The sequence below is a fragment of the Leptodactylus fuscus genome, chromosome 3 (assembly GCF_031893055.1).
Source record: "Leptodactylus fuscus isolate aLepFus1 chromosome 3, aLepFus1.hap2, whole genome shotgun sequence".
NCBI classification, from domain to species: domain Eukaryota; kingdom Metazoa; phylum Chordata; class Amphibia; order Anura; family Leptodactylidae; genus Leptodactylus; species Leptodactylus fuscus.
The window spans coordinates 69,957,605-69,972,887 of NC_134267.1; the positions used below are offsets into that span (position 1 = coordinate 69,957,605).

Consider the following 15,283-nt stretch of genomic DNA (forward strand, 5'->3'; position numbering starts at 1 on the left):
GAGCAGCTTGTATTTCTGAGCTGTTTATCTCCCTCTCCCAGGTATCAAGTCGGCTAATTGAATTTTGCTGATAAGGGCTGAGACAGGAAGTTTGTTACCTCTGTAAGTAAACACAGACCTAAAAGTGAGTTTATTGCAAGCTGACTCTTGGTCCTGTAGCAGGTAAATTTGGGATTCTCATCACCTATCAAATCCATCTCTGCTACATCAGCTTCATAGCGTGCATCTTCCAGTGATACTGTGCTAATTTATTTACAACCATCCCTCATTACTGACTACAAACGTACTGCTATGAAGGGAGATAGCAGAGAAAGTGAAACCCCGCCCATCAATTACCGAGAAAACAAGGAAGTGAACAGCACACACAGCCTGCAAGTTGGTGAACAGGCGAGTTGGGAAAACCCCTTTAAGAGTTGTAAAGGTGTATATAGCCTTTATATTGTTACAAATCTACCTGGCTCATACTCTTACAATAACAGGTTATTATTGAAAAAAAAAACCCCCACAGTTTTCTCTGGGAGAATAATGAACATTTTGTATGGGAGTGAAATAGTGTAAATTAACTGTTGAGAAACCGCTGCCAGTAAAGCTGTCACTATGAGCCCGGTCTTAAAACATCCATCTACTCTGCTCTCTTCTCATGATCCATTTTCATTTAAAAACAAAAATTGTTGTCCTCTGTGTAGAAAAGACAAACCGTATGTAAATTCCATGCTATCATTGTTTCTGGAATTGTGCTCTAAACCCCCCCCCCCCAAAAAAAAAAAAATAAAAATCCCAAAATGCCATGGTAAAATAAAATAAATAAAAAAATGGTATATCAAAAAATAAACCAAGTTTCTGAATCTTTCCTTTGAATTGTCAATAACCATTAATTATATACATCAGATTGATGGAATTAAAAGCGATGAAACCATTTTTATGCCGCAGCAACCAACATTGAATTGTTTCGTCACCACTTTATCATATAGCAAGTTGAAAAAATACAATACCTTGCAACACTGTTATGAAACAAATGTTTTATTAGGATCTAAAAACAAAATGCACCCAACATTAAACATACTTTTCAGGTTTTTTTTTTTTTTTTTTTACTCACTGCAGTACAAGAAACAAATCACAGACACTTAACTTTGGGTTATTACATGGATTGTGGCATTGACTTTACAAACCTTATCATGTCTTCCTTCACTTTTGCATCTTAGTACTGAGTTTTGCCAAGGACTAATTGTGAAACCAATTTGCGGGAACATAAAAGAATCATAGCTTTATCTAGACTTTAAAAATCAGCAGCAGCCTGAAATGCAGCCAGTTCCAACATTCAACCCACCAAAAGCCGTATCAATGTGATATTCTTCCATAGGAAGTCTTTTTGCTGGACATTTCACAAATACTTCAATTGATGATAAAAGCACGTGGGGCAAAGTTTGTGATTCCTAATTTAAAAATAAAAAAAATCTCTACCTATCATGATCAGATTAAGAGCAGTCTATACAAGTCAGTCGTACAGTTATTTAAGTGAAACGTGAACAGTTACATTAGATTAACTTAAGTCAAGCTGACAGTAGGCAAAGTAATAAGGTCCAGTCAGCCATTTATCTATCACTTAGAGATGACAACTTTACAAAAGGTATCTTTACCTACTGAGTGATGATTATGTCCCCTCAGTTTCTGTGCTTTCAACCACTGGTTGACTCTTTACTTCAGCCTCCTTGGTATCTTTCTCTTCATTCATTTTGTCAGGTGTTTCCTTTTTACACAGTTCAGGATCGTTTGCCTTTTTAACAGTTTGTTGTTGACTACCAGTCTCTGGCATTTCCCCATTAACCTGAGACGCCTCATCAGCCTTTTCCTTGGTGGGAGAAGACTCTGGGAAATATTCAAAGGCTTGTGACTGAGGTGGCATCCAGTTGCTTGATTGTCTCTCTCTTCCAAATCGGTTGCCATTCATCTCTCTGCGAAAACCAAATTCTCGATCATCCCTATCCCTATGTCTTTCCCATGAGCGACGGCGGTCATCATAATCCCTGTGTACCTCAGATTCAAATCCTCTGTTCCAACCCTGAGCATTCCTGTGCTCATGCCGATAATTTCCGTGACGGGGTCTGTCGTCTGGGAATCCTTTTGGACCACCAAAGCCAGGGAAGGGAGGGTGTGGTCTTTCATCAAAATCTCCTCTATGGCCCCATGGTTTATCTGGAGGAAACTGCTCCCTTCTGCTAATATCTGAAGGTAGTCTTCCAAAATGATCCCTCATATCTAAAGGCGGCCTTCCAAACATTTCTCTACCTTCCATTGGTACACGTGCAAAGGAGTTTCTACCCTCTAAAATTGGGCGCCCATAGTGATCTCTACCATCCACAGGGGGTCTGCCATGGTGATCCCTTCCTTCTGGGGGTGGCCTCCCAAAATGATCTCTACCCTCTAGTGGTGGTCTACCAAAAGTTTCTCTAATCTCAAGAGGATGTCTCCCAAAGGGCAGTAATACATCTGCTGGTGGGCTGCCAAAATGGTGTCTGGGATCTAACTGTGGTCTTGTTGGAACATCATGAGCATCAGGAAGATTTTTTAGCTTACTTTCATAAGAATGAAGGTCTGGACCTCTCAAACTTTCAAGAGAATGCATTTCAGCTTCCCTTTCACCTTTATGTGCACCTTCTGGAGATAACTGTCCAACAAGAGATCCAGAGATAAGTTTCTCCTGACTCTCACATGGATCAACAACTGCCATGTCCTGTGGTTCATGGTCATCCTCTACATGTCTAACATCAATGTCCTCTCCAGAGTTTGTACCTTCAATTTCCTGGCTACCAACTAGTGACATGCCTTCTTTTTTCTGTTCCCCTCCCGAGGGTTGACCAACAGTCTCACGATTCTCTATGGGAGGGAAACGGTAGTCTTGATCGCCTTCTTGTTGAATGTTACTGGTTTGCAGGGCAACACCTTCTTCTTGAGGCAGAGCATTATCATTATTTAGTCTAGATGGAATAGTGGGACGGGGAAAAATCTCTCCTTGTGCGAAAGGAAGAGAGTGTACAGTAGGATCAATAAGTGCTGGAGGAAGCATGCTCCTTGGTGGTGGTGGTGGGGGCATTGCTGGTGTTATTAAAGCAAATCTTGCTGCCGCTGGTTGATGAAGTAATCCAGGACGAATATCCAAAAAGGGCATGGCAGCTATCCTTCCACCCATAGTTAAAGGAGGAACAGATGCTGTAATAGAAGGTTGTGGCTGCACTCCTAAGATCCCAGCGTTGCTAACCACTGTACTTTGCGTTGCTGAAAAAGAAAAGAAAATAGTTAAGAATGCTGAAAAATAATGGGCATCATAATATCATAACCGTGCTGCCCCTACACTACCATCCAAACAGCTTCTACCCTCACTCCTGACTTTTTTTCACAACTTGCAAAACGTTTTGCACTGCAAACCATTCAATATGAAAGGATTTTTTGCAACGATTGCAAAGTAGCTGACAACTTTATTTCTCACAGGGATAGGGTGTTTACATGGTCATTGTTATGGAGCTTTATAATATGGTGGGCTTACCGCCGCAAAAATATCACCACCAATTTTTGGACATAAAAATGTTGTTTAAAGATGAACATTCATTTTAAGGCTGAGGAGGTGAATAAAATCTGCAACTAAGCTTGCTAAGCAGTACAGCAGAATAGAAACCATTTCTGCAGACTTACTGGCAGCAGTTCTTTCACTGTCATCGAGGGGCCGTTTCTCTTCTTGGTCTGCTTGTGAACTCGATGAAGGATTAAAGACAGATGGTGCAGATACTGAAGTGGTCACAACTGATGGTATAGGCAGCATTAAACTGCTATATGACACTTCTTTAATGCTATCTGTAGACATAGAGAGTCGAGGAACCAGGGCTGTATAAAAAAGAATATATATATATATGTTGTTATATAATGTCTGCTTCAGTAGACATCATCTAGGCCTCCTCGTGAAGAAAATGCTGTGTCTGCAGTTTTCTTTTACTGGATTTTCCTGGCAGTAGCTTGCTCAAATAGGTGGGTTTGGCTCATACACATGTGTAATTTGAAACAACAGCCGAAGGCTACAGCAGCTCTTATATCAAAGTCTAACATAGCATGTTATATGGAGTGGTGCTTATTTTTTTTATGAAATTGCAATAACATTTTTTTTTCTGTTAGTTCAAGAAAATAAAATGAATAAATAAATAGACAACTTACAAAACACTAAGGGGGTGTTCACACTACCGTCGGTGTCCGACAGGTAGTGTCCGCTCAAAATCTGGCACGGACATTAGGAGCGGACACTAGCTGTGTCCGTGACACTTGTCATTTATTTGAATGGCGATCGGGTGCGTTCTTTTGCACTCCGTGCTCTTCCTTCCCTGTCCGCATGTAAAGATGTCCGACTTCTCAAGCGGACAGAAAAACCCGACATGTAGTGTCCGCTCCTAATGTCCGTGCCAGATTTTGAGCGGACACTAGGGGCGGACACTACCTGTTGGACACTGACGGTAGTGTGAACGCCCCCTAACAAAAAAGCACTAACTAACTAAGCACTAACTTTTCCCCCAACTCCAGTTTTGACCACAGTTTGGTACATTTTGACATTTTCCTATTATTCTTAAAGAGGACCTTTCATCAGATTGGGCACAGGCAGTTCTATATACTGCTGGAAAGCTGACAGTGTGCTGAACTCCCCCCTCCCTCTCCTGATAATACTCGTCTATGGACGAGCTGTTCCTTCCCGCTCACACTGTGCAGCGCGATAGGGCGCTGCTGGGCAGAAGGGTGTCCCTGGCTAACTGTCAGAAACGCCCTTCTGACTGTAAAGCGCTACGGTACCGGGACCGATAGCGCTTTACCCAGGACACAGATCAGGAAAGCTGACAGTGTGCTGAATTCAGAGCACTGTCAGCTTTCCAGCAGTATATAAAACTGCCTGTGCCCAATCTGATGAAAGGTCTTCTTTAAAGTATGTTAACTACTTTAGGTCAGCTGTTAAATACATTACCATTACACTTCTTAGGAAGGTGATTAAGTACTGAAATACATATTCCCTATCTGTGGGATATGGAATAATTTGCAAATCAGTGAAAGTCCAAGCACTCAGACCTCCATGAATGAGGAGAATGGAGAACTTGTGTCCCCTTTTCTGAATGGATCAGTGGTCGGGCAGCACACGCACCACTCCATTCATTTCAATGGGAGTTCCGGAAAAGTGTCAAAAGTACCAATGTACAGTGTTTGGTGGTCTCCAGTACTCCCACTGAAATGAATGGAGTGGTGCGAACGCCTCCCAACTACCTTTCCATTTGAAATTGGGACAAATGTCTCCTCTTGTTCTGATCAGTGGGAATCTAAGCAGTCAGGTAGGAGACAATGCAAAGGGGACAACTTGTTTTGTGTCCAAATATAAATAAAATATGGCCTAGAAAAAGCCATGCAAATATTTATAATTAATTCTACATGTGTCTCAATGAAATACTAACTTTGAAGGGGATGAGTAGTGGGGAATTTACTAAAAGGTGTATGCCCGAAAACAGGTGTACCTTTGGCACACAGTTCCGATTAGTGCCAAGGATGTGTCAATTTTTAAGACGGTTCGGTGCACTCAGGGTGTGACCATGTCTGCTACAGAACCTGTTTTTGCTTGGAAAACTGATGAAAATCGGTGCTCCAGCAGATGTGGCCATTGGCCTATAGATTAAAAGCTGATTTTCTCAACAACAAAACTGAATTAAATATATGTTGTGTGACCCTTTCAACTGTATATGAGTGGTTTAGAAGCAATTTTGGTTTTGATAGATGCCTTTGAGCTTCCTTGCAAGTGGGAAAATATGGACTGGGAATCTGAACTGAATGTGGTCTGAAAACTGGGGCTCCTTGCATCATATTGATCTATGATGCTTGGAGTTGTCTCCTCACGAGCCTATGGCATATGGAATGGGACAGTGAAGCCACTGGGAGGTAAGGACTCCTAGCATTATAAGGGGGAGTTCACACTATCGTTCGATGTCTATTCTGATAGTGTCTGTAAAAAAAACAAACAAAAAAAACACAGACAGCTATCATAACGGACATTAACTGATGTGTTTTTTTTTTTTTAATGATCCATTTAAAGAGGACCTTTCATCAAATCGGGCACATGCAGTTTTATATACTGCTGGAAAGCTGACAGTGCGCTGAATTCAGCGCACTATCGGCTTTCCCGATCCGTGCCCGGTGTAAAGCGCTATCGGTCCCGGTACCGTTTAGTGTCAGAAGGGCGTTTCTGACTGTTAGCCAGGAACGTCTTTCTGCCTCGCGGCGCCTATAGCACTGTACTGTGGAGCGGGGAGGAACGGCCCCTCCCTCTGCTCACACAGCTCGTCCATAGACGAGTATTATCAGGAGCGGGAGGGGGGAGTTCCTCCCCGCTATACAGTACAGCGCGATAGGCGCCGCGAGGCAGAAGGACGTTCCTGGCTAACTGTCAGAAACACCCTTCTGACACTAAAGCGCTACGGTCCCGGGACCAATAGCGCTTTACACCGGGCACGGATCGGGAAAGCCGACAGTGCGCTGAATTCAGCGCACTGTCAGCTTTCCAGCAGTATATAAAACTGCATGTGCCCGATTTGATGAAAGGTCCTCTTTAATGGAACACATTAACACATTAGCATCATTTAGTGTCCGTTTTTTTTGTTTCTGCTTTCTGAGGATGTGCAGTTAAAAAATGGACAGTAACAAAAGACAGTACAACGGACTGTCCACTACTGTCTTTTAGCCATAGACATTAATTTAAAAAAATAAAAAATAATGGAAACTTGCTGGCCGTCTTAAGTCTGTTATTTTGAACGGACACAAAAGTCCTGCATCCCGCTTTATTATGTCAGCAAAAAAAACCCAAAATACGGACATTTGACTGATTTGGTGAAACACAGACACTAACGAAGAACTGCTAAAACACCATTGAAATCAATGGGATTTTTACCTGATTTATCATGGTTCTGTTAGTGTCCATTATTGCCATTTTGTAACGGATGCTAGCAATGGACACTACTAGTAGTAGTGTGAACGCCCCCTAAATTACTTTGATGCAGAGTCTCAGTCTCTTGACTGGTTTTGGGATGGGAAGTTTGGGCAAAATGCAGTCCAGATTTCCCAGACCATATATGCCCATGTGCACGTGTATATGTGCAGTGTAGCCTTACTCACCTGTAGGAATAGCTGAGCTGAGAGAAGGTGGGGGAATAGTGGGTGGTGGAACTGGTGGAGGTATAAAACCTAGAAAATAGATTTTAACATGTAAATAATTGCCACAAGGCATGTCACAGACATAGTATCATCACTTAGCATTGGTAGGTAAATTGAATGATTTAATACCTTTCCATTGTGTTTATAACATAATTATTAAAAAGTATATGTGCACAAGATGATTGTAATACTAATGTTATTAAATAAAAAATTAATTACTATAATGCAAAGCATTGAACAAAATCTTAATGCTTACCTGGAGGTGGCTGAGTAGGGTTAAAACCTGCACGCATGAATGGAGGAGGGGGGAGAGCAGTGAAGCCTGGTGGTGGCACCGACATCGACACCGGAAAAGCAGGTGGCACCAAGCTTACAGCTGGAACTGTTGGAGTCACAGGAATCTGTTTACAATATATGAATAAAGGAGAAAAACATTAACGTTCCTCTTTGGGTTAGGCAATTTATTAAATATGGTTCAACTAAATTAAATACATACTGTGTGAGCAACAAGCAGATTGGTTTAATTAAAAAAATATATATAAAAATACAACTTTTGCATACTTACATCTACACCAAGAGCTTACTATGTGAGCAGAGTAATAATTGTTTTACTTACCTGAAGCATTGCAACAGGTGGGTTATACGCTTCTGGCTGTGTTGTTATTATGGAGGTTTTTGGAACAACTGGACTCTGTACTGTAGTTGTAGGAGCAGGAGCGGGAGCAGGCTCCTTTACCGCAACAGGCTCTGTGTTCCTCTGTGTTTGCCATTCTATAATGCATAACAGGCATCTAGTTTAAAAACATCATCTGAACATTCATGCATACATTATTAAAGTTGGCATTTTACCAAGAGGGTTAAAAGCAGGTAAAAAAAAAAGCTTGACAGAGTTTGCTGCTGAGTTGGCAGAAGATGTCTAGAAAATAGTGTGATTCTGCAGTGGGCACTAAACCTACGTAGCTTTATAATGACAATTTTATTTCCCTTCTCATCAGATCACATTATAAAATGGTTCTGTGGGGAATAAAACCTTTTTGCAGTGTACTCATTGCAATGGATAATCACACTTACATACATCAATCACCTTGATTCTGAGCTTTACATGGCACTGCAGGGTGGTAGAAATTTCCTAGTCCAGCGGTGGTGAGACTCTTAGTCATGTGACCCACCCCGCTGTATTCCTAGGACAAGCAGCAGAAGCATAGTGGATTTGGTCACACAAGTTGGAGTGTCGAGAGAAGAGACAGAGTTCTAGACAGACTTACAGCCTTTGGCAGATTTGGGCAGTAGGGGAGCAGCTTCTATATTGTCTATATTACAAAGTGTGGTTATCCAATGCAGTCAATTCACTGCTGAAAGTTTTTATCCCCCACATAACTGCTTTAACAAATTCATAATAAATTATTTTACCATTATTAACAGTTTCCTGATCGATCATTCCACCTTCTGCAAAGTCATTTAAATCATCCAACTTCACTTTCTCCCATGGTATATATGTGACGCCAAGATCAACATCCCAGAACTGTTTGTACTCGGTTTTCACTCCTTTATTCAAAGCCCAAGCGATCTAGGATAACGAGTGACACAATGAAAAATGTATGCAACACATCCCTTTGAAAACATTGGCAATACTCAGCATCTTTTACAGCTCTTATAACAAGGCATTTTTAATTGATGTCCAAGATGTCAAAACTTCACTGGTCAAGCGTCTGACATCAACATAACCATTAGAGATGAGCGAGTTCTATTCAATCGAATACCTCCCGGCCATAGGTATTCGTGTAAGCGGCCGAACACCAAGGGGTTAAGCACATCGAATATTCAATGCGTTTAACCCCTTGGTGTTCGGCCGCTTAGACACATACCTATGGCTAGGAGGTATTCGATCGAATAGTACTCACTCATCTCTAATAACCATATTTAAATTTGTTGGAAATAGCCAAGTGCTTTACTTTGTCTCATTCACTTCCATTGGAGCACTATCCATTACCAGTCATGCCCACATTCAGCCTGGCTGCGATCAGGCTAAATGTTCAGCTGGAGAAAGCTCCTCCCGTTTTCGCTTAGTGGAATAACCCATTTAGGCCCCAAGTTGCGGAGTTTTTGCTGTGGTTTTTTGAGCCAAAGCCAAGAATGGCTACAAAAAGAATGGGAAATACATCGGAAGTACTGATATTTTCCCTTCTGCTCAATCCACTCTTGGCTTTGTCTAAAAAAAACGCAGCAAAATCTGCAACAAATAAAGTTTTGTTTCCGCAATGTGGGGCCTCAATTTATCAATTATAAATAAACACATTACAGAGTTTTAAGATTTTCTCTCTCCACCTTAGTGGTGACAGCCTTTTGTCTTGATCGGTTGCCAATAGATATGACCATGAATGCAGGAACTTTCTGTGATCTGGGATTTGCCAGAAACTTCCTTATTGATGACAGGTTATCAGACAGGCACACTACAGAACTTGGCCACAATAAAGAAATCTTAACTGGATTTCTGACAAGTTTCACGTCACAGAAAGTTACTGCATTCATGGTTGTACCAAGACGAAAGACTAAGATGATCTCTAAAACTTAGCAAAATGTTCAATTATTAATATTTGCAAAAAGGTTTCATTTTAAATTGTCTACGGATTAGAACGTGGCTATGCTTGTGGGAATACCCCTTTACAAAATCTCATCTGGAAAAAAAACACCATTATAACATCATAACTAAAAGTGAAAACTAAGCCTAGTATATTTTCTTAGAATGTATCGCATGATGGTAGCCAAGCAGGGAAAACTGCCACATTGTTCTGAATGAATATACAATATACATAAACAATGCCTTAAAGGGGTTGTCCCATCACAAGGATCCTATCTATACTGCTTGTTAATGTGAATGTAAGACTTTTCCTAAATACACTGCTTCAGCAAAACTGCTTTGTTTGTCCACTATCTTACTTTATTCATTTTTTTTTTTTTTTTGACACATCCCTTTACTTATCTGGTCATAAGTCAAGTGATGTATCTGCTGCTCTGAGGGGGGAGGGAGGAGGGGCTAAGTGCACGGAGGGGGGGGTAGTTTACCCTTTGGGGGGAAGGGGCCGCCAATATACTCTGTGCTGGTGTAGATGCCGGCACAGGTGCCTGCAACATCGCTATGTGCCTGCCCTGCATGAAGCCAGCAGCGGCAGGAGCGATGCTGCTATTCCAGAGGGGAGCGGAATAACAGGAGCTCCTGCCGCTGCTGGCTTCATGCAGGGCAGGCACATAGCGATGTTTTAGGCATCTGTGCCGGCGTCTACACTCCCCGGCATCCGCCTCTCTATTACAGCGGATGCCGGGTTTGTAGTCGCACTGTGAAGGCTACACTGGTCTCACTATCTATGAGCGTGCACACAGGGCCAGCGGCATCTCGCCGCTGGCTTTGCATATGTAACCCCGCCCACCAATGACGCAACAAAGCCGGAAGAAAGAAGAATTTACAGCAACGAAGACAGGTAAGTATGCGACGTGGGAATACCCCTTTAAATACTGCAACATCTGCTAGGGGTTGGCTGGGAAAAAAAAGAAAGTAAAGCAAACTAAATAATCAGAAAGTGTACCTTGATAATTTTAGATCCAATCTTACAAGAGCCTGAACTTAGCTTCTGAAGAGCTCTGAAAGCATCCTGTCTGTGAACCATGCAAACATAGGCACAACCACGGGGTGGAATCATCTGACGTGAAAGACAAAAAAAAAATTAAGGAAAAAAAAAAACTCTGTAAATTTATAAATTCCGATATTCTATCAGATACTAAATCAGATTAAATTTATATTCAAAAAACATAGAACGTTATTCAAGAGTGTAAGATATACAATGCCAATATTCAATTTCCTTATGACTTGTGTCCTATACTGAGATAAGATTAGGTAAAGCACTTTAGACATGAAGTACCATATAAAATTGGTCAAAAATAATGCATCATAATCTAAAGCGTCCACTTACATTAATAGATTCAATTTGTCCAAACTCTTCAAATACATTGGTCAGATCTTGCTGTGTTGCCTTTTTGTCGACTTGTCCAACCCATAACGTTGTGCTGCACACTATGAATTAAAGAGGGAGTCTGTTAGGCCCAAAAAGTCTCCCAAAACAGTGGTGGTGTCATGCAGGGGCCTTTTATAGGAGTAACAACATATATTTGTCACCACAAAATGATAAAGCAATGCAGAGATTATCATCTTTTTATTGATATGCAGATCAGATTGCAAGCACATCATAGGCAAACTTGATTTGCTACAGACAGTAGCAAATGCTTATGGTGTGCTCTGTAATTGGTGCCTCTGTCAGGATCATGGCTGTCTGTAGGCAAATTTGGTAAATCAGGTCCTGTCCCTGATTCACTTACAGGCTGATTGCCAATTATCTCAACTTCATTGGTTTGTGACCACAAAAGTATGTAATCCTATCAAAGACCCGTACATGAACTATCATTCGTTTGGGAGACATTTTAGACCTGATACCCTTGAAGGGCAAACACCATCATGTTTATTACATAAATTATAAGGTTATAAATTAGTACAACATACAACTTTACAAGATTCTTAGAAGATTCTAAGTAAATTTCAAACATACCACTCAGTGTTTTAGATCGTATCGGAGGCAGGCCTTTTTTCAGTCGTTCTTTCTCTCGCTCTCGTGCTCTTCTCTCGCTCGAGTATGACCTTGAAGTCTTACGTTTTCTTTCCCTTGACCTTGAACGAGAACGTTTTCTATGCTTGCGCTTCCTGGATCCAGAACGGGATCTAGAACGTCTTTTTCTGGGTGATCTTTGCAAATATACAAATAACAGAAGTGAAAAAAACAAAACAAAATAGTTCATCCTTATTAAACAGCACTTAAGTTATATATTATCATCTCCATCCCTGAACAGCACATATAAGTCTCTGCTGCAGAATGGAGCATTAATAAAAAATTAATAAGTTCTAAGCTAAGGCCTTAGGCACATGATAGTGTGTGGTTAAACCACACATGGATGATGTCTGTGTGCTGCCCAGGCCTCCTGAGATCCTTACATTTCCTCAGTGAGCCTGGGTCAGAAAACGGACAGGAATAGGACCTGAGCTCACAGCCCCACTGGGTATGGAGCCACAGAATATAATGGGAACTAGCTGTGAACATGGCTAATAAACTGACAATGCACACATTTTGCTTTACCTAGATCGTGATTTGGAGCGCGCCCTTGGTTTTTCATCTTTTATCATTTTCTTCTCTTCCTTTTCAAACATCTCTTCTGTTACATCTTGCATTTCTTCAATATCCATATCCTTACAACATAGAAGATTATTAACATAAATTATTTCATGTTTTGATGCAATAATCAAATTACCATCACCTACAGCACTGCTTCATAACTTTTTCACTATCTCATAAAATCACTACCAGATACTGTTTTTAAGTAGGTTTTATATGTGTGGACTTAGATTGAATGCACACTATGGATACCACATATACATAATGAGGCCATCTACTACGGCGGACGCCGGGAGTTTAACTATGGCGGCCGCCCGGGAGTCGGATGGCCGCCATAGCTGCCGGGTGTCTACTGTTTTACACAGTAGACACCCAGCGCTGATGCCCCCGGTCGGTGCCCGCACTGATCGGAGGCATTAACCCCATCCGGCGCCTCGGTCAAAGCTGACCGCATGGGCATCGCCATTTTCCCGGTGATCGCCTGCGCCTCCTGATAATACTCATCCATGGTTTCTTTATCCTTGACCTTCATTACGTCTAGATACCTACTAGTTATGGGTACAACTTGTTAGCCGCTACCCTGCCATTTCCTGCATGGCCTTTCCTCTGTAAATATGTACATAATGATGTTTTCAATGTGAAATAATGTATATTGTTCTCTTACACTGTGGTTTCATTTTGTGTAGAGTCTGATGAAGGTCGGATGACCGAAAACGTTTATGTAACCTGCACTCTACCATTAAAACACTTGTGGTGAATAATCCGACATCATTTTCGTGTGAAGCTCTTGTTTTCAACTCATCTATGGACGAGCACTGTGAGCAAAGGGAGGGGGTGTTCCTCCCCGCTCACACTGTGCAGCACGATAGGCGCTGCTGTGGAGAAGGACGTTCCTGACAGACTGTCAGAAACGCCCTTCTGACTGTAAAGCGCTGCGGGACCGATAGCGCTTTACCCGGGGCACAGATCGGGAAAGCTGTATATAGCAGTATATAGAACTGCCTGTGCCCAATCTGATGAAAGGTCCTCTTATCTCTCAGACCGCACTTTCAGTGTATCATTCACGGGCTCTGTTTCCTCCCCTCTTTCCCTTGCTGTTGGGGTTCCTCAGGGCTCAGTCCTCGGCCCCCTGCTCTTTTCTCTCTACACAGCCCCCATTGGACAAACCATCGCCAGATTTGGCTTCAGGTACCATCTTTATGGTGATGACACCCAATTATACACATCTTCCCGTGACATCACCCCTGCACTCATACAGAACACCAGTGACTGTCTCTCTGCTGTCTCTAATATCATGTCCTCGCTCTATCTGAAACTAAATCTCTCTAAGACTGAACTACTACTGTTTCCACCATCTAACAGATCTGTCCCTGATATATCCATTGTAGTCTCAGGCCTCACTATAACTCCTAGGCAGCATGCCCGCTGCCTTGGGGTCATATTTGACGCAGACCTTTCCTTCACCCCTCATATTGAATCACTCGCACGTTCATGTCACCTCCACCTCAAAAACATCTCCAGAATACGCCCTTTCCTTACCAGAGATACACTAAAGACACTTATTGTCTCTCTGATTCATTCTCGCCTTGACTACTGTAACTCCTTACTAATCGGTCTTCCCCTCACTAAACTCTCCCCTCTACAATCTATTCTGAATGCAGCGGCCAGGCTCATCTATCAGGCTAGACGCTACAGTGATGCCTCTGGTCTGTGCCAGTCACTACACTGGCTGCCTATTCATTATAGAATAAAATATAAAGTTATTACTCTCATCCACAAGGCTCTCCATAATGCCGCACCTCCATACATTTCTTCCCTCATCTCTGTCTACCGCCCAACCCGTGCTCTCCGCTCACTCAATGACCTAACACTTACATCCTCTATTATCAGAACCTCCCACGCTCATATACAAGACTTCTCCCGAGCTGCACCACTTCTCTGGAATGCTCTACCCCGGACAATAAGATTAACTCCCAACTTCTACAGTTTCAAACGCAAACTAAAGACGCATCTTTTCAGACAAGCCTATCACAATTCCTAATGCACAAAATTGTCTGAACATTGTATAAGCAATGCCGCCCCTGCTACCTCTTGTGTCACCCCCTCTACCTCATAGATTGTAAGCTCTCTTGAGCAGGGCCCTCAGTCCCATTGTGTGAAATGACGTTCTTTGTTATGTATGTCTGTATCTGAACCCTATAAATTGTACAGTGCTGCGGAATATGTTGGCGCTATATAAATAAAATGTATTATTATTATTATTTAAGAAAAAATTTCAATGTGTGGATCTGATGAAGATCTTTAAGGATACCACAATTTTTCTGTTTTTATTTTTCTCTCTCCACCTTCCCAAAAGGTGTTTGAATCATATGAAGGTTTATTCTTTGCAGGACAAATGGGCCTTAGAATTTCCCCCACCCTCACCCATTTTATTATACTAAGTCTTATACTACCAGATTTCATCCCCACAATGGCCAGTCAGTGATGAATCACCACCTACCTCTTGTTGTAATGACAACGAACTGTGAAGCTGTGGATCTTTCTCCATGAAGGCCTGCTGGCTGTCATCCTGTGATGGTGTAGCAGAATTTTCTGATTCCGACATCATATCCTGGTTTTCCTGAGCAGTCATCTACATATGCATGAGGATATTTATTATGAACCAAACAGAAGTGTTAGGGTATGTTCACACTGCTTTTTATAGTTCAATAGGGGCAGTTCACACCAGAACAGCCCTTGTTGAACTATAAGCACACACACATAGCCAGGGTTCATGTTACTGACAATGCCAAGCAATGTACTTGCCAATCATAGCAAGGGAAGGAGGGATGGAAAGGCTGGGCACCCGAAAG

At 41.9% G+C, this 15,283-nt stretch overlaps 1 protein-coding gene across 4 annotated transcripts in view; it reads right to left on the reverse strand.

Moving 5' to 3' along the window:
* Window positions 1–15,283, reverse strand: part of SCAF8 (SR-related CTD associated factor 8) — a 143,130-nt gene that overhangs the window by 75,481 nt on the left and 52,366 nt on the right. For 2 of the 4 annotated variants that reach the window (XM_075267764.1, XM_075267763.1), the window contains 11 exons: window positions 14,932–15,063; window positions 12,396–12,505; window positions 11,814–12,007; window positions 11,184–11,284; window positions 10,800–10,913; window positions 8,629–8,785; window positions 7,835–7,989; window positions 7,475–7,619; window positions 7,180–7,248; window positions 3,688–3,876; window positions 1,023–3,273 (listed from right to left, as the gene is read on the reverse strand). In XM_075267764.1, coding sequence (XP_075123865.1) covers window positions 1,652–3,273; window positions 3,688–3,876; window positions 7,180–7,248; window positions 7,475–7,619; window positions 7,835–7,989; window positions 8,629–8,785; window positions 10,800–10,913; window positions 11,184–11,284; window positions 11,814–12,007; window positions 12,396–12,505; window positions 14,932–15,063 — 2,988 coding nt within the window. In that variant the 3' untranslated portion in view covers window positions 1,023–1,651. Of the gene's footprint in view, window positions 1–1,022; window positions 3,274–3,687; window positions 3,877–7,179; window positions 7,249–7,474; window positions 7,620–7,834; window positions 7,990–8,628; window positions 8,786–10,799; window positions 10,914–11,183; window positions 11,285–11,813; window positions 12,008–12,395; window positions 12,506–14,931; window positions 15,064–15,283 lie in introns of those variants that run through there. The other 2 variants (XR_012715318.1, XM_075267765.1) reach the window with 2 other exon arrangements.